This window comes from Anomaloglossus baeobatrachus, chromosome 5 (assembly GCF_048569485.1).
Source record: "Anomaloglossus baeobatrachus isolate aAnoBae1 chromosome 5, aAnoBae1.hap1, whole genome shotgun sequence".
Lineage (NCBI taxonomy): Eukaryota > Metazoa > Chordata > Amphibia > Anura > Aromobatidae > Anomaloglossus > Anomaloglossus baeobatrachus.
Window position 1 is genome coordinate 393791997 of NC_134357.1, and position 26180 is coordinate 393818176.

Here is a 26180-nt window from a genome sequence, read left to right on the forward strand (position 1 = left end):
GAATGCCACATAAGGAATCTGATATGATATAATTGTCCTATATTTCAGTTAGTTGTAGTATAGCCTTGATCCAGGGTTTGTTGGACTGATCACCTTTTCTCGGGGTCAAGAAGGAATTTTTCCCGTGGCACAAATTGGCTGAAAGTGTCCAAGTTTTTTGCCTTCTTCTGGATCAATGGCATTAGGTAGAGACAAAGACTATTTAATAAAGTGTTCAAAAATTAATGATCTGTCTCCTCATTTCATTTTAATACTGTATATAACACTTATGTCTTTGCATACCTTAGTTCTCAGTTTTAGGACTTATGGCTGCTGTAATAAATCAAACCGTAATACAAGGGTGATAATTATATCTGATGGATAGGTGGCCATATATGTACAACTTCTTCTGTACCTTCCATAGCAGCAAATAGAGAGTTAATTTGCCACCTATTCTCTACCTGATTGATTTGGTACAGGTCCTTCTCCTTCCTCCAAACATGGGGAGTGGAATTAATGCCAGAAAGTTCTATTTTGGTCTCATATGACCACATGACCTTCTCCCATGCCTCCTCTTGATCAACCAGATGGTCATTAGCGAACTTCAACTGGGCCTGGACATGTGCTGGAATGAGCAGGGGGACCGTGCGTGTCTTGCAGGATTTTAATCCATGACGGTGTAGTGTTTTGCTAACTGTAATGTTGGAGATTGTGGTCCCAACTCTCTTCAGATAATTGACCAGGTTCTTCCATGTAGTTCTGGGCGGATTCCTGACCTTTTTCAGAATCATCCTTACCCGACGATTTGAGAAGCTACATGGAGCCCCAGACCGATTAAGACTAACAGTCATCGGGTTTTTCATACATTTTCTACTAATTGCACCAACAGTTGCCTTCTCACCATTCTGTTTGCCTATTGCCTGTAGCCCACCTCAGCCTTGTGCAGATCTACAATTTTGTCCTTGGTGTCTCCTGGTGGAGAGGTTGGAGTATGATTGATTGAGAGAGTGGACAGTTTTCTTTTATTCAGGTAACAAGTTCAAACAGGTACTATTAATACAGGTAATCAGTACAGAGTAGGAGCTTCTTAAAAATAAAATAACAGGTCTGTGAGAGCCAGAATTCTTGCTGGTTGGTAGGTGATCAAATACTTATTTAATGCAATAAAATGCAAATTAATTATTTAAAAATCATAAAATGTGATTTTCTGGATATGTTTTTAGTTCTGTCTGTCACAGTTGAAGTGTACCTACAACTGTAGGTACACTTTGTAGGTGGGAAAACTTGCAAAATCAGCAGTGTATTAAATACTTATCTTCCCCACGTTATAAAGCAGGATAAGGGACATATTTACCAGAATTTTGGACATACACACCAGGATGGGGGCCACATATACAGTTAGGTCCAGAAATATTTGGACAGTGACACAATTTTCGCGAGTTGGGCTCTGCATGCCACCACATTGGATTTGAAATGAAACCTCTACAACAGAATTCAAGTGCAGATTGTAACGTTTAATTTGAAGGTTTGAACAAAAATATCTGATAGAAATTGTAGGAATTGTACACATTTCTTTACAAACACTCCACATTTTAGGAGGTCAAAAGTAATTGGACAAATAAACCAAACCCAAACAAAATATTTTTATTTTCAATATTTTGTTGCAAATCCTTTGGAGGCAATCACTGCCTTAAGTCTGGAACCCATGGACATCACCAAACGCTGGGTTTCCTCCTTCTTAATGCTTTGCTAGGCCTTTACAGCCGCAGCCTTCAGGTCTTGCTTGTTTGTGGGTCTTTCCGTCTTAAGTCTGGATTTGAGCAAGTGAAATGCATGCTCAATTGGGTTAAGATCTGGTGATTGACTTGGCCATTGCAGAATGTTCCACTTTTTTGCACTCATGAACTCCTGGGTAGCTTTGGCTGTATGCTTGGGGTCATTGTCCATCTGTACTATGAAGCGCCGTCCGATCAACTTTGTGGCATTTGGCTGAATCTGGGCTGAAAGTATATCCCGGTACACTTCAGAATTCATCCGGCTACTCTTGTCTGCTGTTATGTCATCAATAAACACAAGTGACCCAGTGCCATTGAAAGCTATGCATGCCCATGCCATCACGTTGCCTCCACCATGTTTTACAGAGGATGTGGTGTGCATTGGATCATGTGCCGTTCCCTTTCTTCTCCAAACTTTTTTCTTCCCATCATTCTGGTACAGGTTGATCTTTGTCTCATCTGTCCATAGAATACTTTTCCAGAACTGAGCTGGCTTCATGAGGTGTTTTTCAGCAAATTTAACTCTGGCCTGTCTATTTTTGGAATTGATGAATGGTTTGCATCTAGATGTGAACCCTTTGTATTTACTTTCATGGAGTCTTCTCTTTACTGTTGACTTAGAGACAGATACACCTACTTCACTGAGAGTGTTCTGGACTTCAGTTGATGTTGTGAACGGGTTCTTCTTCACCAAAGAAAGTATGCGGCGATCATCCACCACTGTTGTCATCCGTGGATGCCCAGGCCTTTTTGAGTTCCCAAGCTCACCAGTCAATTCCTTTTTTCTCAGAATGTACCCGACTGTTGATTTTGCTACTCCAAGCATGTCTGCTATCTCTCTGATGGATTTTTTCTTTTTTTTCAGCATCAGGATGTTCTGCTTCACCTCAATTGAGAGCTCCTTAGACCGCATGTTGTCTGGTCACAGCAACAGCTTCCAAATGCAAAACCACACACCTGTCATCAACCCCAGACCTTTTAACTACTTCATTGATTACAGGTTAATGAGGGAGACGCCTTCAGAGTTAATTGCAGCCCTTAGAGTCCCTTGTGCAATTACTTTTGGTCCCTTGAAAAAGAGGAGGCTATGCATTACAGAGCTATGATTCCTAAACCCTTTCTCCGATTTGGATGTGAAAACTGTCATATTGCAGCTGGGAGTGTGCACTTTCAGCCCATATTATATATATAATTGTATTTCTGAACATGTTTTTGTAAACAGCTAAAATAACAAAACTTGTGTCACTGTCCAAATATTACTGGACCTAACTGTGTATATATATATATATATATATATATATATATATATATATATGTGTGTATGTATGTATATAAATAATCAGGATGGGGGTCTTACACACCAGGATGAAGACATATCAGGATGGTGGCCATGTATGCCAGGGCATAAGACATATTTACCAGGATGAGGAAATATATACCAGGATAGTGACATATTCACCAGGATTTGGGTCAAATATACTAGGATGGGGAAATATTATTTACTTTTAGAGCACCATTAATTCCATGATGCTGTACATGAGGATATACAGTATCAGGATGGGCCCTCTATGGTGGTCATATATACCAGGATGGTGGGACATAAGTACTAGAATGAGCCCAGGATGGGGGACAGATATAGCGGGAATGGGCCCAGGATGTGTGGCATTAGTACAAGATGGGGAAATATTTACTTTTAGAGCACTGTTAATTCCATGATGCTGTACATGAGGATATATCAGGATGGGCCCACGATGGTGGTCATATATACCAGCATGGGGGACATAAGTACTAGGATGAGCCCAGTATGGGGGACAGATATAGCGGGAATGGGCAGCTATATCTGTCTCCCATACTGGGCTCATGATGGGTGACATTACTGCATAATGGGAGGGGGGAGAACACATACAGTATCTTTAACGGATTTAGAACACTACACTACTATAATTTTTCAGAAATTACTAAGGGATGGGGACAGGTAATGACTGGAAAAATAAAAACCTGAGGATAATGTTGATTTTCAATATTGATCATCCCCGATTCCATATCACTTAACAGACGAAAGGGACAAAAAAAATTATACCACATAAGTTGGAGAAATTCCTTAGGAGTAAGATACCTAAATATCTTATAGTTGCCCATCTTCTCTTAAATGCATGTATTAGTGGGTTAAAAAAACATTTTTGCAGTTGGATTTTATTTAAAATGCTGCTCCATTTTCTTCTGTACTTATGTGTTTGAATTTTGTGGGCTGCATAATGGGTTAATTGAGAATCTGTCTGTGAGCCTATTCTGATGGCCCTATTGGGGAGTTTCTAACTCTTGTCTTTTTTTGAGCTCCTCTCAGCTGATTTATGACCACAGAGTGCATGAAAAGTGGAATTGTACAGGTAAACCGAAGCAGTGCAACATTTTTAATTAAACCAAATTGCAAAAATTATTTTTTAAGTATAATGGAAGACCATGGGAAATTTGAGCATTTTTCCTAAAGACCCTTCCAGGAGGTCTCGTGAGGGGAGGGGCAGGAAAATAGCTGAAATGGATGAAACCGCACTCAAATGGAATGGGAACAGCATGGGGAAGACGCCTGGACACATCTCTGACTCCCAAGTCGCTGTTGGGAACAATGTTTTCAGAGTATTACGCCACGTTTACGGAGTGACAATAAAACATACAAAATCGAAGATAAAATGGATTTTACAGGAAAAAATGTTAGGAAACTTTCTTTCCTGTATAATGACTAGTATATAAGGCAAATTAAAATGAGAAAAGAAAACTGTCTCCTCCACCCCTTAATAGCCGGACCATCTCTCACCGTATTTCCCTGTCACCTATGTCTACAGTAGATGACATAGTAGAGGGGGAAGTAAAACTACACACACCAGTAGTTACCAAATTTAAATGTAACATTTTACTACCACACGATGGGACCTCTGGGGTCATTATGTCCCACCCCTGCTCAATGCAGGATTCTCTACATCATCCCACACATATGTCTGTCCAGCCTCTATTTGAAGACTTCCATTGTAGAAGCCTGATCCACTCATTGATTATTCTCACTGTCAAAAATATTTTTTTCTAATACCTAAACTGTATCTTCTCCCTTTCAGTTTCATTCCATTGCTTCTCGTGTTTCCATGTGCAAATGAGAATAAGGATGATCCCTCAACATCCTGACATCCCTTCAGATATCTATAGACCGCTATTCAGTCTTCTCTCTAATTTTTTTTTCTCAAGCTAAACATTCCCAGATCCTTTAACCGTTCTTTGTAGAACATAGATTGCAGTTCACTCACCATCCTGGTAACTCTTCTCTGAACTTGTTTCAGTCTTTCCATGTCTTTTTTAAATGTGGTGCCCAGAACTGGACACAGTATTCCAGATGAACAGAGATTGGTGAACCAGCAAATGTGCCTTTTTGGTGCATTTTTCTGCCAAGAGATACAGAATAGGTGCAGAAATGTCTGCAACCAAATAATCAATGTGCGCACATCGCCTAATCCAGTAATCCAGCACCGAGTTCAATGATTTCACCTGAGGTCACAGCTGGGGTTTCCACAGTACCGGTCACACTAGGTATGGGGGAATACTGGGCAATCGATGAAAAGGGAGGTAATGAAAGAGGGAAACCCTGTCTCAAGGGAAGAGTAGGATTGACCCCCTTATAAAACCTTTCACTTGCCCGACGTACCTATATAGCTTCGCCACTTTTGTACCGAGCAGGATACCTAGACCTTGGCTGACCTTGTAACGGACCCTAGGAAGTGACTGGATGTGATGAGCACTAGTTAACTCCACTAAGTGCTAAGGAACATACAGAGAAAACAAAGAGGGGAATTCAAATAGACGAGTTATCTCCAGAATGACTTTGGGAGAAGTACTGCAACATACAACGTCTCTCTACAGGTGATTACAAGCTGACTGCTTGTTATCTGGACAGCATAAAAGTAACTATCGCCTGCAACAAACTAAGGAAAAATGCAGGTATATATGGACCCAAAGGGATGGGGGGGGATAAGGATTATCAGCTGAATTGCAAAAGTGTCTACAGAGTCCTAAAGCTGGTGTCACACATAACGACGACGACAACGACGTCGCTGCTACGTCACCATTTTCTGTGACGTTGCAGCGACGTCCCGTCGCTGTCGCTGTGTGTGACATCCAGCAACGACCTGGCCCCTGCTGTGAGGTCGCCGGTCGTTGCTGAATGTCCAGCTTCATTTTTTGGTCGTCACTCTCCCGCTGTGACACACACATCGCTGTGTGTGACAGCGAGAGAGCGACGAAATGAAGCGATCAGGAGCCGGCACTGGCAGCTGCGGTAAGTTGTAACCAGCGTAAACATCGGGTAACCAAGGGAAGACCTTTCCCTGGTTACCCGATGTTTACGCTGGTTACCAGCCTCCGCTCTTGCTGCCAGCGCCGGCTCCTGCACTGTGACATGTGGCTGCAGTATGCATCGGGTAATTAACCCGATGTATACTGTAGCAAGGAGAGCAAGGAGCCAGCGCTAAGCAGTGCGCGCGGCTCCCTGCTCTCTGCACTGTGACATGTAGCTGCAGCACACATCGGGTTAATTAACCCGATGTGTGCTGCAGGAGAGCAAGGAGCCAGCGCTAAGCGCGGCTCCCTGCTCTCTGAACTGTGACATGTAGCTGCAGCACACATCGGGTTAATTAACCCGATGTGTGCTGCAGGAGAGCAAGGAGCCAGCGCTAAGCGCGGCTCCCTGCTCTCTGAACATGTAGCACAGCGACCTTATGATCGCTGCTTCTGCTGTGTTTGACAGCTAAGCAGCGATCATAACAGCGACTTACAAGGTCGCTGTTACGTCACCGAAAATGGTGACGTAACAGCGACGTCGTTGTCGCTGTCGTTTAGTGTGACACCAGCTTAAAGGGGAGAGAATTAACCCTGACCAAGAAGATACATGGAACTCAATTCACACAGTCACTTTCAGAGAAGAATTGAATATTAAGGAGCAATTTGTGCAGCCAAATGCAGTGACCTTCTGCAGCTGGACACCACAGGGTTCTCTGTCAACCGTGACACACCCATGACAGTACCCCAGCTGTAACCTCAGGTGAACTCAATTCCAGAGAACCAGAATGCATGCATAATGCTCGAGTGCTTGGTACGCAAAACTAGCAGATCGGAAAATTGAATAGGCTCCACTAGAGTACCAAGTATAATGGAAGTCTATGGGAAATTTGAGCAGTCTGGGAGATTTTTTGGATAAAATGCACGACTTTATTAACCATTAACTTCCATTATACTCCGTACTCAAACCCATCCAAGCGTGCGACCTGCTTGTTTCGAGTACTCCAACATCGTAGTGCTCACTCATCACTAGTGAACAACTCCTTTAAAAGGGAATCTGCCATGAGATCAAGGCCGGCATCACCACCCAGGCAAGTGCCGGGGCCCGGGAAAAATGGAGGGCAAACTCCCTGTTGGTCACGCAACTGCTATTGGGCACGTGAGCTGAGGGAGCACGTCGACCCCAGCACCTGCATCAGTTGCATGTGCATCCGAGGGCACTCATCAAGCTGAAATGCATTTCAACAAATAGACCCATTCGGTCACTGCGCTGCAAATGTGCCTGCTGTTTAAGGAAATCAATATTCCTGCTTCCCATGCCCATAACCCTGCCCACCCCTCAGCACTGAAACCGGTGCCGAGAGGTGGGTGGGATTATGGGCGTGGGGAGCAGAGAATATTCATTTTATTTAATAGCAGCACACGTGATCACAAAGCCGCTGGCTAACTGCAGCTACTGGGCAATCACATGTGCCTGCTATTAGAGAATGAATCTTCAGTATAATCCTGGGCATGGTGAGCAGGGAATATGCCGTCAGCTGACGTCAGCGTAAGTGGGCATGCATGGTAGAGACATCATGCGTTGCGCCACTTACACGATGAAGTCAGTTGCCGTTATGAGAGGAGGACACTTTAGCCTGGGGGAACATGGCAAGCTGCTCCATGTATTACAGCACATGAAACAATGTTTTATAGCATGATGTATAATGTATAATGACATGATATAATATATTATGGCACATTGTTTTATGGCACCACAAGACAAAATTTATTATGGCACATGGCATGATATGTAATGGCACATAGCACAATGTATTATGGCACATAGCAAAATGTATAATTAATCACACATTGCACCGTATATTATGGAACTTCTATTTCAGGGCAATCCCTTTCTTGTACAATGATTGGCCTCTAACTAATACATTCACGCCTGTTTCTTGTTTAACCTTTTTTGTTTGAGGAGGGGGTGGGGCCTTAATGTCATCTCCAGGGGCGTACATAGAATTATCTTTGGCCACCGGGCAGTGCTCAGGCAGACAGACGCATTTTGCTGCCTACTGGCGCTTTAAACCTATGCTTGCATTGCGAGCCCACGGAACGCAGCATTCACTGTTAAACGCAACGTGCAATGAAGTCCCGTCTCAAAGACTGAGAGGAGCGGCTGCCCCAGTGATGTCCATGCCCCCCAGTAATGTTTATACCCCTAGCATCCCATGATGTATTTATCTCAAGCCCCTCCTGTGATGTAAACACTGTAACCTCCATGTCTTATCTGATATATATAGATCAGTTTCAGTGTGTATTGTGCGATCGGGTCTGTTAGCAATTGACACTACCGGGCCAGCACACAAACAGAATTAAAGAAAGACTCTGTGCCGACTGGGCAGTTTGTTGTTAGCAGACACGGCGGCACAGTGCGTGGCAATGTCTGTTAAAGTGAAGGCAGTTAGGCACCGCGCCCTGCACAGCCATAGGCCCAGGAGGAGCTGAACAGGAGACATGCGGAGGGAGGTAAGGCTCTAATGTGCCTGTGTGTGCGTGCCTGTATGATGTGTTAATGTATATGATGGTGTATATACAGCATTTGTCTGTTTATATGTATTTTTGTGAATTTATCTTCAAATCTAAATATGTATGTATCTGTGTATGTGCGCGTCTGCATGTGCATGGGGCCCACATACTTTTTTGTGTGGGGCCCACAAAAACCTGGAGCCAGCCCTGCAGGAGATTCATGTTGCTTGAACCACGGGCAGCATGAATCAGACACCGGCTGTATTTTGCAGTCGAGTATGTTTAACTCTGAAATTGAAGTTTCCTACCAAACATACATTAAAAAGCTGTCCGGGAATAATGTGTCTCAGATACCCACAGATGGCATTCACGTGCTGTCTAATTATTTTCATAAAAAGTAACAACATTTTGGAGTAACTCAAAGTTGCGCAGAAATTTTGCGACTTTTGCCTTTTTCACACCAGTATTGTAAAGCTCTGCCAAAATGGGTGGGGAGATAAATGTGATGCCACAGCTCATTGACAAGCCATGGCTTTTCTTACACCAGAAATCATACTCCAGTCACTGACTGGAGTAGGATCTGTGGAGATTCGCATGTCATTTGTCAGATGCTGCTGATTCATTAAGAATTGTATGCCTCCTAATGAATCAGAAGCGTCTGATGAAACACTCGCCCTCATCACCACCAATGTTATTTATGCCAGTCTTTATGAAATGAGGCTTAAGAGTCTAGTTGTACAGTATTAATGAATACAAAATAATACATTTTTAGAAATGACATATGAAAGAAATTTTAATCAAGAATACAAAAAATATATATACTGTAACAATGATATAATGGAAAGAATCTGTGATTCAGAATTTCTTGTAAATCGCCTGTCATTTGAAAAAAAACCACAATTATATAGAAGCTGCTAGACAATAGCTGATCTGAATCCCACCACCAGATGGTAACTGGAAACAAAGCTGCTGAATGTGGCCCGCTACTGCACCTACTGTACATATCTATTTACACTGACATTAAAATATTTGGTTGGATTTTTTAATTTTGCAAGTTACCCTCTAAAGAGGTCGGCCAAAGTGATATTCTGCTGTGACGTCAGTGATGAGTTCATATTGGTAAAATCTATAATCTTGGACCATCACTGAATTCCATGATGAAAGAGCGGTTAACCCTTTAGTGCTTATCAAAGATTTAGGTTACAGACATAGGACGAAAAATAAATATATGCAGACCTTAATGAAAAGCTCTTTACTTTAAATAGATTAAAGGGTTATTCCCTGTTCCAATACCCTATCCCAATATGTAGAAGATGTAATAATATTAGCAAATCCCTCCAATTAGAAATATAGTATACCGTAGTTCTCCTGATATAGCCATATCTCTTACCTCAGGGCATTGCAGCTTAGGTATTCATGGTTACGTCCACTCATATACTGACAGTTAGCTACTCACGGCCATAACCATAGATAATTTAGCTAAAAAGCCCTGCACATGAAATAAGAGACATGGCTATATCAGGAGAACTATACTACATTTATAATTGGAGAGATTTGCTAATATTATTATTATTCCTACTACATATTGGGATAGGATCTTAGAGATGGGAATACCACTTTAAGAATAAAACATTTCTAAGCAGTGTAAAAGGGTTTAAGTGGTATTTCTAAAGGAGCCAGTCAATGCCCAACATTTCTTTGTTACTGAAAACTTGAAATCTCCATGAAATAATAATTCGGAAACCACTTCTTAGCCCTCTAGTACCGCGGGGGTGTGACGCTACACAATGATATTGTCCAATCAGTGCTGCCAGTGTCAGGAAGTTTAGGCACACGCCCCTTACATAAGGGAAATGGCAACACCCAGATGTCAATTTATTCCTAGATTTCTAGAAGGAATAAGTCCTCATTCATATGAGATTTTTCCCATAGGTCAGTGATAGTTTTTTCAGATTTGCTTATGTGCAAAGAATAAAAATGAAAAAAAACAAAAACTCACGGAGGTCTTCAAGCTTGCCCTATCAAACAAGCATGGAAAACGGACAGCACTAAGATACAGCTCACTGGGCGAGTTTGATACTTGACTGGGATCAAAAATGGGCACGTCTCCTTTTTCCCCCGATTGCTTGGTCTTCAAAAAAAAACAAAAACAGCCAACAAACTGTTTGATCCATGAAAAACAGACATCTGATGAGGCCTATCAGAGAATCAGCACAGCTGACAGGTACGAAGGCCTTCCTTTCTGGAAACCGTGGTTTCCCAGCATTACAGACTGGAATCTTATGATTTTCTACCATCTGAACGTCCCTCTTATTTTAGTACCTAATCCCGCTAACCCAATATGACTTATGTATATCATTGCGAGGCTGACAGTGTGTGAAGAGGGCTGAGTTCCTGCCACTCAGAGTAGAGACCGGCTTTGATACATAGCTGGTATGTTCCCCTAACAGCAGCAGCCAGAACAGAGCTCCAATCACTGCTGTTAACCATTTAAATGCTGCTGTTCAATCTCTGATAGCGGCAATTAAATGGCACAAGTAACAATGATCACACGTACCGAATCTCATCACACACCCTTAAAGCGATTGCAGGGTACCTATGTTATGTTACCAAGGGAGTTGGGGACATGCTGAAGGCTTCCCATCGCTGCCACATGGGTACTCTTTTGAAGCATAATGCTGTGGTATTGCAGTATATACTACAGATGATTGCTGGTTCATATTTGGCATAACTGTGTCCGCAAAATTCCAGTCTATCAAAATATGAATTTAATGATCCCCTACAGTAAAAGCCTCAAATAAAAATCAAAATGACAGAATTAATGTCTTTCGGTCACCACTTTTTCCTCTCTGAATAAATAAAACAAAAAAAAAATAATGTATGTACCCCAAATTGACTTCAATAAAAATGTCAGCTTGGCACACAAAAAACAAGCTTTCAAAATAATTCAGTAGATGGAAAAATATTTTAATATTTTTGGAATGTTCTTTCGTATTTTAAGTAAAAAATAAAAAAAAAATAAATAAAAATGGATGATGATTAGAAACTATAAACTGTGCCTCAAAAAACAAGCCCCTATACAGTTATGTTGATGGAGAAATAAAATAATGGCTATTGGTAGAAAGGGAGGAAAAACCGTAGGCGTTAAAGCAAAGAACTGTCTGGTCCTTAAGGGGTTAATGCTTTTTAAGGAGAAAATACTGAGCAAAGGATCTTTCAAAGAGCCATGCTGCTTACTGCAGGTACTTCTATACCATTTTTGGCTACTTATGACTTTTTGATCGCTTCTATTGTGAGAGGCAATTGAAAAATGACAATCTGATTTTTTTTTTTAATGTGCTGTTTAAATCATTTTATACATTGTACTTTTTCCAGACATGACAATTTGCTATTTTATACAGGGAGCAGATTTAATCATTTATACATTTTTCAGTTTAGAATTTTTAAAATATTAATTTTTGAGTTTTACTTTATCCTTTAGTCCCGCTAAGGAAAAACAAACTGCCATCAGTTGATTGCTTATACTTGGAGACAGACACTGACAAAAGAGGGCCCCCTGTGGAAGACTAGAATATGGGCCCTGTACAGTCTAAGGGTTCGCTCACATCTGCATATAGAAAAATTGCTGATTTTCATCCAGAAAAGTTGGACGGGTTCTACGATGATTTCCAGGACCATTTACAATGTTCTATGCTACAGAATGTATCCATTAAAAAAACAAACAAAAAAAAACCAGAAGGCATACGCATGGTCTTGGTGATTTTACGCGAGTATTCTGTGATTTTTTTCCTTAGGCTGGGGCCACACGGGGCACTAGTGCGATGCTCGCATGAGACTCGGCTTGCGCTGGCAGCACAGCAGGAGCCGAGTGTCATACGAGTGTGCCTGATCTGAGGTCCGATCATGTGAGCAGACCTCAGCTGCGGGGGGCGGGCTGGCACGGAGGAGGGGAGGGAGGGATTTCTCTCCCTCTCTCCTCCGTAGTCGGCTATTGCCATTCTCGCACTGCACTGGCAGTACACCGGTGTACCGCGAGTGCAGTGCGATTTTTCTCTCGCCCCATTCACTTGAATGGGTGCGAGAGAAAAGAGTCTCGCATTACAATTGCAGCATGCTGCGATTGTTTTCTCGGTTCGATTAGGGCTGAGAAAATAATCACTCATGTGTGCTGACACACAGGCTAGAATTGGTCCGAGGGGAATGCGATGTTTTATAACACTCCACTCGCACCGATTTTCTCGCCGTGTGGCTTAGGCCTAAGGCTAAACATAGCAGAGGGGAAGAAAAAAAAAAAAATCGCAAAACCGCTCTGCCTTATTTAATACCATTGGTCTGAGTGCTATACGATTTTATTATTGGATTGCACTTTTATTTAAAGTATACGCAAGTGAGCAAACACTAATAATGTACCTGTGTGTTGACACTTTGCACAAGCTGCATCGTCCAGTCTTGCTTATACTATAATACCACAGTACTTGGTGAAATCGAGGTTCTCCAATGAAGTCCATCCAGTGACTTAGCTTCACGGGAGAACTAACATGGCAATTATGGGAGTTTTCAGCTTTGCTTGCATGTGATACTGTCGCGGGTGGTCAATGTGCGCCAGTGCAGCAGCATCTCTGTACTGACGTCTATTATATACCGCTCTAAAAGAATTAGACCAGCTTTTAAATAGTTAAACTGTCATGATCATAGCCACCTCTGGTCCCTGCAGTTACAGGCAGATGCCAGTTTCATACTTTTCTTAGTGACCTATAGGTCCTTAAGCAATTAAGATTACTGGTGAAAATCCATGTTGATGGAAAGTTTTCTTAGCCAGAAATTAAAGATCCTTCACCAAGTCATCAAAATGAGCCATAGAGCTATCCATCAGTCACAGCACAAGTGTAAAACCATTTAAAGGGGTTGTCCACTACTAGGACATGCCTCTTCTCATTCCACAGGTTTACCCCAATAAAAATAAAAAAGCCTATACTCACCTCCCGTGCCGGCGCCATTCCAGTGGTGTCGGGGTTTGTGTTCCCGGGGCTCATCTGAAGCTCAATTTATTTTAATTGGGGGAAACGTAGAATGAGAAGAGGTTGTCTTAGTAGTGAATAACCCCTTTAAATGTTCTCTAGAATTAAATTTAATTAAATCTATCCCTTTAGTAAGGGACAGTCACTATGGAACAGAACCTAATACAACAAAGAAGGGCAAATTTACTAAACGGTCTAATTTTTACAGTGTAAATGCAGATTGGACAGTCTAAAAACCTAACCTAACAGAAATGGCTCATGTCGGATAATAAACTTGGTGACTCTTCAGATTGTCTAGTCTAACACCTATAGATGCACTTACTACACTATGCTACAGAGTCTTGGCACAGTTTCTATTTCTGGACACACCCTTGACATACGTCAGGGTTCCCCAACTCCAGTCCTCAAGGTTCACCAACAATCCAGGGTCTCCTTAGTATTGCACAGGTGATAATTTAATCATCTGCACAGGTGATGATTCCAACACCCATGCAATGTTAAGGAAACCCTGAAAACCTGCACTGTAGGTGGACCTTGAGTACTGGAGTTGCTGATCCCTGGCATAAGCCACACCTATTCCAGTTAGGTCACACCCTCTTTGACCAGCAAGTTGGTAAAATATTTCCAAAAGTCCATAATAAATCTTATACATGACATGTATGCCCCCCTTTTTTATTTAGTGCAAAGAAAGGCTTCCCCAATTTGTTTTTTTGTACTTAATGTAAAAATTATACAAATAGGATCCAATGCAAATGAATGTGGTGGCATCGAAATCTCACAAGAAGAGTAGGTCTACGTGATCTATGAGCTTCATAAAAACTGTTGTACAGACACAGCAGATATCTTGAAGAATTTGGCTAGCTGGCGGAAAGAAAGGCAAGGAAATTGTTCATAGGGCTGTCAATGCTTTGGCAGCTACTCGCCTCCCAAGAGGAAGAGTCAAGTCAGTAATGGCCAACACAATTTTAGGACTTGAGAGTGTGGAGACTTTAACCAATTCAGAAACCTGTAGAGAAAAAAAAGGAAATAATATTAAAATAAAGTACAAATCATAAAATGGGATTATTCCTGGACAGTGGTACTCTGCTCAATATGTGGAGAAACTTCTGCTCAACTTAATAATGAATGGGGAACAATGAGATCTAATGTAATCCCTGACCACCACAATCCTCACTCACCATGCTGAACGGCATGAACTGAAGGATCCCCCCTTTTCCTCCCTGCTCCAGGCTCTCCACACATTCCTCCATAAACCACTGCACAAACTGCGTGTGGGCTCCAGCCGTCCGGGCTCCGAGGATGGACGAGATCAATAGGAAGAGGTTGGCTGTGTGCAAAAAACAAGTAGAGGTATAAAGAAAGAAGTTGGGAACTATGTCCTATAGGCCCAAACAGCATATCGGTTAAGAGACAGGTACGGCGGGTGGGGGGAACGGGGGGGGTGGTATACGGTGCCAAAGGATGTGTACAAGTTCAACTTCTGCTAATTTTACAAAGGGATGGAAGCCATTTGGATCTTACCAAATGTAGTAGGCTATAAAGTAGCATTTTGGTCATGAGATCACACATTTCTACGGTGTCTGTACTTCCTGATTAATAACCGTTTTAAAACTAAACTGTATCACTTACTTTTTTCTAGGGCAGAAAATAACCAACAAATACATCACTACGTTTCCAGCATGAGGACGTTGGTGAGCTGTATTTATAGCTCAGCGTTCTAAGGGGTCGCCCGTCACAGTCCGCCATATTAAGTAGAAGAGGTTTTCAGATCATGTATATAAAAAGTCTAACCATGGTATTTCTAATGTACTTTGTGGCTATTCCTATGTACTTTCATGGGTAAGATTGTAAAGTGAATGGAAAAACCATGCAAATGTACAATTTATTTCTAATTTAAAATCCTATAGAACAGAAGAGAGGAACTTTTAATTCTATTGTTAACAATTTGTTGCCTAGGTTACCGTCTGCAGTCAAGGAGTGGTCGTCGAACATCTGTAGTGCTTACAAGCTCTTTCCAGTAAAATTTGAAAGCACGGTGCTAAAGATGGCTGGAAGATTGGCGTACACGGTTAGAAAAACAAAAAAAAAAACAAAACGTAGCAGCATTGGAGCATGCACCTTTGGACCAGTGGTACAGCAATGCGACTGAGCCAAACTGTCAAACATTCAGAAGCACCTCTTCCGACAAGCCTACAACCTGCCGAAACCCTCAGTCTGATACAATGCCGCACAACCAGCTCTACCCTACCCTACTGTATCCTCACCCATCCCTTGTAGACTGTGAGCCCTCGCGGGCAGGGACCTCTATCCTCCTGTACCAGTCTGTGTCTTGTATTGTTTATGATTATTGTACTGGTCCTGATTATGTACACCCCTTTCACATGTAAAGCGCCATGGAATTGGTGGTGCTATAAAAATAAATATTAATAATAATAATAAAAATCACACTAGTCCCCAGCAAGCAAGAAGCCAGGAGGCAGGGAAGAGGTGCCCTCCTGAAGAAAGATCACCGGACTACTCCTTTAAATTTGACGCCATTTGTAAGATCTCTGCCTGCTGCCAGTGAATCTAAAGAATAGTTACAGGGTATCATTGCCACTCCACATATTAATACGGCTGCACTTACCTAGTACCCTGTTTAAGGGCTCTTTCGAGCTGATGTTATGGATCTGTGAGGCAGAGAGGGAGCTGTTCATGGGGCGATCTGCTGTTAGATGGAAAAAATAAAAAGTTTTATTGGACGCTTTGTTGTATGTCATTTGTATGGCAAATCAATTACTCGGACATGGCAGCCTCCATATAGATAAAAAGCTGGTTATACAATTAAAATTCCAATATTATAAAGGAAACGACAATTAAAATTGGCTGAGCTTCTAAAACTGAATGCGAATGGCAGCAGCCAAAAGGACCAGATGTGCTGAAATTCAATATGCCTGATCTTTTTAACCCTTTGTCACCCTAACAGGGTATTCCATCTCCATTTACCTCTGCATTGGGAGATGAGGGCGGTGATGTACCTGACAGGAGATGTGCAAAAATTGGTAGGTATGGTGCACGTGTTTTGATGAACGATACCTTCCACACACGCATGCATCTTTGTACTTATGATTAGATGTAACATCACCATCTTCCAAGGTGGAAGTTGAGAAGACCTGGAATGCCCCTTGAACATCGGCTCTTGGATAGAGAGCTATGTTATCTTTCAACAGCCTTTGGACTGTTAGGAGATGAATCTCTGTCAGTGGTATATATATGATAATAGTTCTCTCTCCCCACTGGAATACATATGGTGGAACATGCTTTTTTGTGGGGGAATCAGGAGAGACCACTGATTGTCATTTATGTTGTGCAGTCTGAATTAGATCAGTAGGATTTTAGGAGACAATTATGCTTGTAACACTAGTATATAAACCAAAAACGTAGTAGCCATTTATGCGCTGGAAGAACCATCAGGAATCAATGACTACGTACATGCATAATAGGTGGTGAAAGTGAACCGGTTTGTCAAAAACATTAGCAAAAAGTCTGAAACAATTCGGGAAAACTCCCATCCAGGACGCTCATCTCATTAGAACGGACAGTGGCAACAAGACCTTGGAGGACCTTTTAATTTGCCTTTCATTGACATCACCAATGACTTCATAAAGAACTACGTAATGTTACATTTCCCCTGCGACGGAGCTGTAGGGAATTGCATCACTTGCAGGAAGCTAGAGACACGAGGAGAGGAGCACTGAATGATCGGATTATTGCCAGAGGACCATTCTGATAAAAACGTACTGACCACACATGGTAGCACTTATAGACTTGAGACAATAAAATGTGCACACAAGGTATACTGGGATTCCCTAATTATGGTTCTCACCAGATCTAATACAAGTGAAGGGCAATCAAGCATCTCAGCACACAGGAAGTTCTGAGCGGCAAGATTCCCAGATTACAGCACCCGGCATCCAGAGCACTGAGCTCATCTGGCCAACACTACATTTGGCCACAGGATGTAAAAGGCGAGCGTCATCGTTACTTCAGACACAGCCACAATCACTTGTGCCGCGGAGTAACCTGCTGACCACGAATAACCGAGAAAGGAGAAGGAACAGCTTCTTACTTAGAAATAGAAAAGGAAATTGTTAAAATACTTTGTGAACTATACCATTTTTTTCCTACTGTTTCAGCAAGTCATGTCCGTAGTTGTAAAGACTCATTATTGTTTCCAGCTTTCCTAATGTTTGCCCATGATTGTACAATGCTATTGGAAAGTGAGCAATAATGGATGAGATAGGCATGAGTGTACAGATAGGATGCATGAGTGTACAGATAGGATGCACACAAAAGCTTTACTTCCTCCTTCTTATTTATTATGGGGGTTTGTCCAGTATTTATATATTGCTGGCGTTAGTATAGGTGATCAATACAAATTAATGGGAGTACGACCCCCAACACCCACCGATCAGCTGATCCTGTTGTACAGTAGCTGTAGTGGGGTACAGCTGATCCACTCCCATTCATTCTAGTAAGAACAGAGGTGCAGTACCTGGCCGCGGCCACCATACAGTTACTGGCGCTGTGCTGCTTAACACCACAACTGATCTTGTGGAGTGTCAGGTGTCCAATTTTTTTTTGCTGCATTTTTTTATGGAAATTAAAAGTTGCTTTTTACAGTACCAGCAAAAGCTGAGAAGTAAGACATCTCATGCACACACTCTTCCAGACCGAATTGGAAATGTGAGTTTTTGAAAATTGTAGCATTTCAATTCTCACCATTTTTTCACCATAGAAAGAAATTAAGATGTGCAAAAATGCAACCATGCAAAATTAGTTTTATTAAACATATACTGTAGACAAATGACCCATATAATCTGCTCCAAAAACACAGCAGCTTTACTGCCTAGAGAGCAAGTTTTGCAGGCAAAATGCAGCAAAAAAAAAAAAAAAAGCAACGTGTGAACAAAGCGTTAGGGATACTTTGCACGCTGCGACATCGCTAGCCAATGGTAACGATGCCGAGCGCGATAGTCCCCGCCCCCGTCGCACATGCGATATCTTGTGATTGCTGCCGTAGTGAACATTATTGCCACGGCAGCTTCACACGCACTTACCTGCCCTGCGACGTTGCTCTGGCCAGCGACCCGCCTCCTTCCTAAGGGGGCGAGTCGTGCGGTGTCATAGCGACATCACACGGCAGGCGGCCAATAGAAGCGGAGGGGCGGAGATGAGCAGGACGTAAACATCCCGCCCACCTCCTTCCTTCCGCATTGCCGGTGGACGCAGGTAAGGTGATGTTCCTCGCTCCTGCGGCTTCACACACAGCGATAAGTGCTGCCACAGGACCGAGGAACAACATCGTACCGACATTATGGAAATGACTGACGCTACACAGATCGCCGATTTACGACGCTTTGCGATCGTTTATCGGCGCATCTAGGCTTTACATGTTGCGACATAGTTACTGGCGCCGGATGTGCATCACTTTCGATTTGACCCCAACGATATTGCAGTAGCGATGTCGCAACATGCAAAGTACCCCTTAGGCTATGTGCACACGTTGCAGATTTGGTGCAGAAATTTTATGCATGAAATCAGCACCTTCTGGCAGAAAAACACACGTGTTTTTGTGCCATGCGATTTCTGTAATGAAATCAATGGGTGGAAGGCCTAAAAAAATGTAGGAAAAAAAAATGAACCAACAATTGACATACTGCAGATTATATTCTGCACCAAAGCTGTAAGAAAAAATAAACAACGTGTGCATGACACTTCAGAATTCTCATTGACTTTGCTGGCATAACGACAAACATGCACATTTGGGCCACAATCTGCAGCAAAAAACTCAGTGTGCGCACAAGGCCATATAGAGATTATTATACATTTTGCTACTTTTGCACACTAAAAACAATTTACTACAAAACATATAGTTTTTTGTCTGGCAACAGATAGAAATGAGGGTTTGTTTTTTTTGTGGCACACGTTAACCTTCAGTGATATTTTTTTTTTTTTAATAGACGGCCGATTGGTTTCTATTCCATTTTCTTGTGTTTCAGTATTATGAAAGCGCTACCTTTTCTATGAGGCAATACCCATTATGTGTACCTTTTCTTTTGGTTTTGCTTTAATATAAAGAAGGGAATTTTGTTACTTACCGTAAATTCCTTTTCTTCTAGCTCTTATTGGGAGACCCAGACGATTGGGTGTATAGCTTCTGCCTCCGGAGGCCACACAAAGCATTACACTAAAAAGTGTAAGGCCCCTCCCCTTCTGCATATACACCCCCCGTGGGATCACGGGCTGCTCAGTTTTAGTGCTAAAGCAAGAAGGAGGAAAGCCAATAACTGGTTTAAACAAATTCACTCCGAGTAACATCGGAGAACTGAAAACCGTTCAACATGAACAACATGTGTACCCGCAAACAAACCAAAAATCCCGAAGGACAACAGGGCGGGTGCTGGGTCTCCCAATAAGAGCTAGAAGAAAAGGAATTTACGGTAAGTAACAAAATTCCCTTCTTCTTCGGCGCTCTATTGGGAGACCCAGACGATTGGGACGTCCAAAAGCAGTCCCTGGGTGGGTAACAAAATACCTCAAGTTAGAGCTGCAAGACAGCCCTCCTCTACGAGGAGGCCACTGCCGCCTGCAGGACTCTTCTACCTAGGCTGGCGTCCGCCGAAGCATAGGTATGCACCTGATAATGTTTGGTGAAAGTGTGCAAACTCGACCAGGTAGCTGCCTGGCACACTTGTTGAGCCGAAGCCTGGTGTCGTAATGCCCAGGACGCACCCACGGCTCTGGTTGAATGGGCCTTCAGCCCTGAAGGAACCGGAAGCCCCGCAGAACGGTAGGCTTCCAGAATTGGTTCTTTGATCCATCGAGCCAGGGTGGCTTTAGAAGCCTGCGACCCCTTGCGCTGGCCAGCGACAAGGACAAAGAGTGCATCAGAGCGGCGCAGGGGCGCCGTGCGGGAAATGTAGATTCTGAGTGCTCTCACCAGATCTAACAAATGTAAATCCTTTTCATACCGGTGAACCGGATGAGGACAAAAGGAAGGTAAGGAGATATCCTGATTAATATGAAACGAGGATACTACCTTAGGGAGAAACTCCTGAATGGGGCGCAGCACTACCTTGTCCTGGTGGACCACCAGGAAGGGAGCCTTGGATGACAGCGCTGCTAGCTCAGACACTCTCCGAAGAGACGTGATCGCTACCAGAAAGGCCACTTTCCGTGATAGTCGAGAGAGTGAAACATCCGTCAGAGACTCGAAAGGCGGCTTCTGGAGAGCAACTAGTACCCTGTTCAGATCCCATGGATCTAACGGCCGCTCGTACGGGGGAACGATATGACAAACCCCCTGCAGGAACGTGCGTACCTGCGGACGTCGTGCTAGACGCTTCTGAAAAAACACCAATAGCGCCGAGACTTGCCCTTTAAGGGAGCCGAGCGACAAGCCCTTTTCCAACCCAGTTTGCAGGAAGGAAAGAAAAGTAGGCAATGCCAATGGCCAGGGGGACACTCCTTGTACAGAGCACCAGTAAAAGAAAATCTTCCACTTCCGTGGTAGATCTTAGCAGACGTGGGCTTCATAGCCTGTCTCATGGTGGCAACGACCCCTTGGGATAATCCTGAGGACACTAGGATCTAGGACGCAATGGCCACACAGTAGGTTCAGGGCCGTAGAATTCAGATGGAAAAACGGCCCTTGGGACAGTAAGTCTGGCCGGTCTGGTAGTGCCCACGGTTGACCGACCGTGAGATGCCTGTCGCCAGAGCTCTTTGATCGTCATGAAAACCGGGACCTTGCTGTTGTGCCGATTCGTGAAACCCGTCCGGGTGCAGAGACCATTCTCCTGCGTCCACGCCCTGGTGACTGAGGAAGTCTGCTTCCCAGTTTTCTACGCCCGGGAGTGAACTGCGGATATGGTGTATGCTCTGTCTTCCACCCCTAGCAGAATCCGGCGGACTTCCTGGGAGGCTCGCCGACTGCGTAGTCCGCCTTGGTGGTTGATGTATGCCACCGCTGTGGATTGTCCGACTGAATTCGGATCTGTTTGCCTTCCAGCCACTGCAGGAAGTCTTGCAGGGCAATATACACTGCCCAGAGCTCCAGACAATTGATCTGAAGAGTGGACTCCTCTGAAGAGAGTCCTTGATCGTCTGAGAAAGGGGGACGTTCCTGTGTAGGGACATCGACTTCCCCTCCCATTAGCGAAGAATGTTCTATTGAAGTGGACGCAGATGAAACTGCGTGAAAGGGACTGCCTCTGGATGAGGTGTCTCCTTGAAGGAGAGACTGCACCCCCGTCTGTAGTGACCGCTGTTTGTCCAGTGGAAGCTTCACCATCGCTGAGAGAGTGTGAAACCCCAAGCTAAGATATGCCAGCGATTGGGTTTAACTTTGAAAAGTTGAGGACCCACCCGAAACTCTGGGAAGTCTCCAGCGCCATGTTCAGGCTGTGTTGGCATGCCTCTTAAAAGAGTGCCTTGACAAGTAGATGGTCTAAGTAAGGGATCACAGGGTGACCCTGAGAGTGCGGGAGTGGTCCCACTGCTGCCATGAACTTGGTGAAAACCCGTGGGGCTGTCGCCAGACCGAAGGGTAGGGCTACGAACCGAAGATGCTCGTCTTCAATAACGAATCGTAGCAAACGCCGGTGCTCTGGAGCAATCGGCACGTGGAGATAAGCATCCTGATGTCTATTGATGCTAGGAAATCTCCTTGAGACATTGAGGCAATGACGGAGCGGAGGGATTCCATCCGGAACCGCCTGGTTTTCACGTGCTTGTTGAGCAGTTTAAGGTCCAGAACGGAACGGAAGGAGTCGTCCTATTTTGTCACCCCGACCAGATCGGAGTAAAAAGTGTCTCTTGTTCCTGAGGAGGAACCGGGATTACGACTCCTACTGCCTGCAGAAGAGCCTCGGCTCGGCCGGTGAGGAAGTTTTTGCGACAAACTGTCTCTCACCCACCGGCCATTGACCTGTGGCAGTTAAATGTCGCTAAAGCGGGGGAGTCTGCCACCGACCGCGGACGCGGAGAGAGAGGGCTGAAAGTCATGAGGAAACCGCCTTGGTAGCGGTTCCTCCGGCTGCCTTCTCCGGGCGTGATTGAGCCCGCCAGGAACCTGCGCCCCTCTGAGCCTTTTGAGTCCTGTTGGACGAGGGCAATTAGGACGTGCCCGAGCCTGGGAAGGACCGAAACCTCGACTGTCCCTTCTCCTGATGGGTCTTGTTTGATAGCTGGGGTAAGGAAGAATCCGTACCCTTGGACAGTTGAATGATTTAATCCAACCGCTCACGAAACAGTCTGTCACCAGATAAAGGCAATCTGGTTAAGCACTTTTGTGGAAGCAGCATCTGCTCCAATCCCTTAACACTAGGAGCGTAACAACACGGAGTTGGCGGACGCCACTGACGTACGGCTCGTAGAGTCCAGGACAGCATAAACAGCTTGAGTCGCAATGCCGACATTGCGAGGTGAAGGACGCTACTGCGGCCAAGATGTACATGTGACCGCGTCCCTCTGCGCAATACTAGCTGAAATAGCTTGGAGTGCCTCTATGGCTGCGAATGCCGGGGCAACCGACCCGCCGATAGCTTCATAGACAGATTGCAACCAGAGGGCTATCTGTCTGTCAATGGCATCTTTAAGTGAAGTCCCATCTTCCACTGCAACTATAGATCTAGCCGCAAGCCTGGAGATTGGGGGATCCACCCTTGGAGCGCTTGAGCACGTCAGGGGGGAAGAGACAACGCGTATCCTCAATACGGTTGGAGAAACGCTTATCGGGATAAGCGTGGTGTTCCTGGACTGCTTCTCTGGAGTCAGAGTGACCAGAAAAGTACTCAATATACGCTTGAGATACCGAAATAGGGATTTCTTCTGCTGTGAAGCTGACCCCTCCACTGGAGGAGTTGAGGGAGAAATACCCAACCTTCCATTGATGGACGCTATAAGATTATTCACTATAGCGTCACCATCCGGTGTATCCGGATTGAGAGCGGTCTCAGGATCAGAGTCCTGAACAGCTACGTCTGCATCATCATACAGAGAGTACTGTGATGAAGTCGAGGGCCGTTCTTAGGGAGCTCGCTTAGGCCGTCTGGGACTGTCGTCCGTGTCAGAGCCTGCACCCTGGGATGCATGGGACCCTCCTGGAGCCATGATTTGTTTCGAAATCAGGGTGGCCAGGGGCATTGAATCAACATTGCCCAAGGTCTGTCTGGACTGCAAAGTCTGTAAGATGTTAGTCATAGTCACAGACAATATATCAGCGGAAACTGCAACTCCGTCCCTGTCCCTGGACAGGGATCACAGGTGGTTCTTTTGGCCACCTGTAGCAGAGACCCCGTTGAGTAATTGCACACACTGGGGGTCCTGGAACAGTATCGCATGCAGTACAAGCAGCATAGAAAGCCTGTGCCTTGGCACCCATGCTTTTTTTTTTTTTTTTTTTTTTTTTTTGCTGTTGCTGTCTAGCCATCTAGGAGCATTAGCCAAGAATAGCGACCGTACAGTGCAATGTATAGCATACAAGCATGAAGTACAATAAACACTTCAGCACATGCAGTACAAGGAGCATAGAAAGCCTGTGCCTTGGCACCTTTGCTTTTCTGCTGCCGTTGTCTAGTTATTCAGGAGCATTAGCCAAGAAAAGCGACATACAGTGAATGTATAGCATACAAGCATGAAAATAACCACTGCAGCACATGCAATCCAAGCAGCATTGAAAGCTTGTGCCTTAGCACCCTTGCTTTTCTGCTGCTGTTGTCTAGTCATCAAGGAGCATTAGCCAAGAATAGCGACATGCAGTGAATGTACAAGCATGAAAACAAACTCTGCAGTACATGCAATCCAAGCAGCATTGAAAGCTTGTGCCTTAGCACCATTGCTGTTTGCTGCCGCTGTCTAGCCATCTAGGCGGGTAGACAGCCAAGAATAGCCCTTACAGTGCAATGTAAAGCATACAAGCATAAAGGACACATGACACTGCAGCACATGCAAGACAAGCAGCATATAGAGTCTGTGCTTTAGCACCCCTGATCTTTTGCTGCTGTTTCTAGGTCGGCATCCTGAATAGCGACCGTACAAAAGTACAACAGGACACTTCGGCATTAGTGGGTCAGCACTTTAGTTGCCGCTTACCGCCCGCACAAAAGCGGGTGTGTGGCGCCGGAATCCTGTGCTGGTAGCTCAGCGCTTGTCTCCGTTTTCTCGCTCTGCGTGCCGGAATGGCTGCCGGCGTCCAGAGGAGAGGGGCGGGCCGAGGGCGTGCCCGAGACAAGAGCGGGAACCCGGCGCCCACTGTGTCTAGTGAAGGGGGCTGGAGAATGCAAATAAGGCTCCAGCCCTCGGCGCTGCTATAGAACAGCGTCTCTCCCTTTCCCTGAGTGACAGGGTGGGGGCGGGAACGAAGCGGCGCTAGGCCGCAAAAGCCGGGGACTAAAGTTAGAAGCGCCGCCGCCGTAAAAGCGCGGTCGGCACGTCCCCGGCGCACTACAAGTCGCAGCTGCGCCGCCGCTCCAGGGGCGGTCGGCGCGGCGGTCCCCACACGTAAAGTCCCCCAGTAATCTGCAGGGACTATAAGCCCAGCGCACAGCGCTACAGTCCCCGGTGCACTAGCACACCCAGCAAGCCTGGAGTGTGCGTGGCCTGCCATACGGGGACACAGAGTACCTGAAAGTTGCAGGGCCTTGTCCCTGAACGGCACTCCCGCTCCACATCCAGCAGGTTCTATGGGTCTGTGGATGGAGCCCGGCCTCAGGGCTTGGTGGCCGGAAAGATCCCACTTCCTCAGAGCCCCTCAGGGGGATGGGGAAGGAAAACAGCATGTGGGCTCCAGCCTCCGTACCAGCAATAGGTACCTCAACCTTACAAACCGCAAGTGGGGTGAGAAGGGAGCATGCTGGGGGCCCTAGTATGGGCCCTCTTTTCTTCCATCCGATATAGTCAGCAGCTACTGCTGACTAAACAGTGGAGCTTATGCATGGATGTGTGCCTCCTTCGCACAAAGCTTGAAAACTGAGCAGCCCGTGATCCCACGGGGGGTGTATAGCCAGAAGGGGAGGGGCCTTACACTTTTTAGTGTAATGCTTTGTGTGGCCTCCGGAGGCAGTAGCTATACACCCAATCGTCTGGGTCTCCCAATAGAGCGCCGAAGAAAGCTGCTTTTTTTTAGTGGCAAAGAAAAAAAAAAAAAAAAGCTCTGCCACTAGGTTTTGTGGTTTTTTTTTGCTGGCAAATGGGAGATGTTTCTTCATATTTTTCAAAATTGTAATTTATTTTTTAAATTTTTCCTTACTGTGGAATTTGAACTTAGTATTATACCCTGAAATACTTACGCATTGCAGTGCAACAGGACTGTCAATGTTACACTTGGGCTGGAGCCAGACGGCCATATATTCTCTTACGTGAGAGAATCAAGCAAATTGTATTAATGACACTTGGATCAAAACTCTGACTCAAGTGTAATTTACTGTAATGTGATTGATTCGTACACGACATTTTAGCAAAGGTGCGGATAAGACGGATAGATTCATTTCTTCATCTTCTCCCTTGTCTCTGTCTGGTTGACATCAGAGTGCAC

General features: G+C 44.6%; 1 protein-coding gene across 1 annotated transcript in view; it reads right to left on the minus strand.

The window, feature by feature from the left end:
* Positions 1-7896: 7896 nt before the first annotated feature.
* The window catches only part of MED24 (mediator complex subunit 24), a 116693-nt gene continuing 98409 nt past the window's right edge, over positions 7897-26180 (minus strand). Inside the window, exons 24-26 of the mRNA XM_075350140.1 lie at positions 16230-16310; positions 14782-14930; positions 7897-14609 (exon numbers count right to left, since the gene is read on the minus strand). Of these exons, the coding sequence (XP_075206255.1) occupies positions 14493-14609; positions 14782-14930; positions 16230-16310 (347 nt within the window). The 3' untranslated portion in view covers positions 7897-14492. The remainder of the gene's footprint in view (positions 14610-14781; positions 14931-16229; positions 16311-26180) is intronic.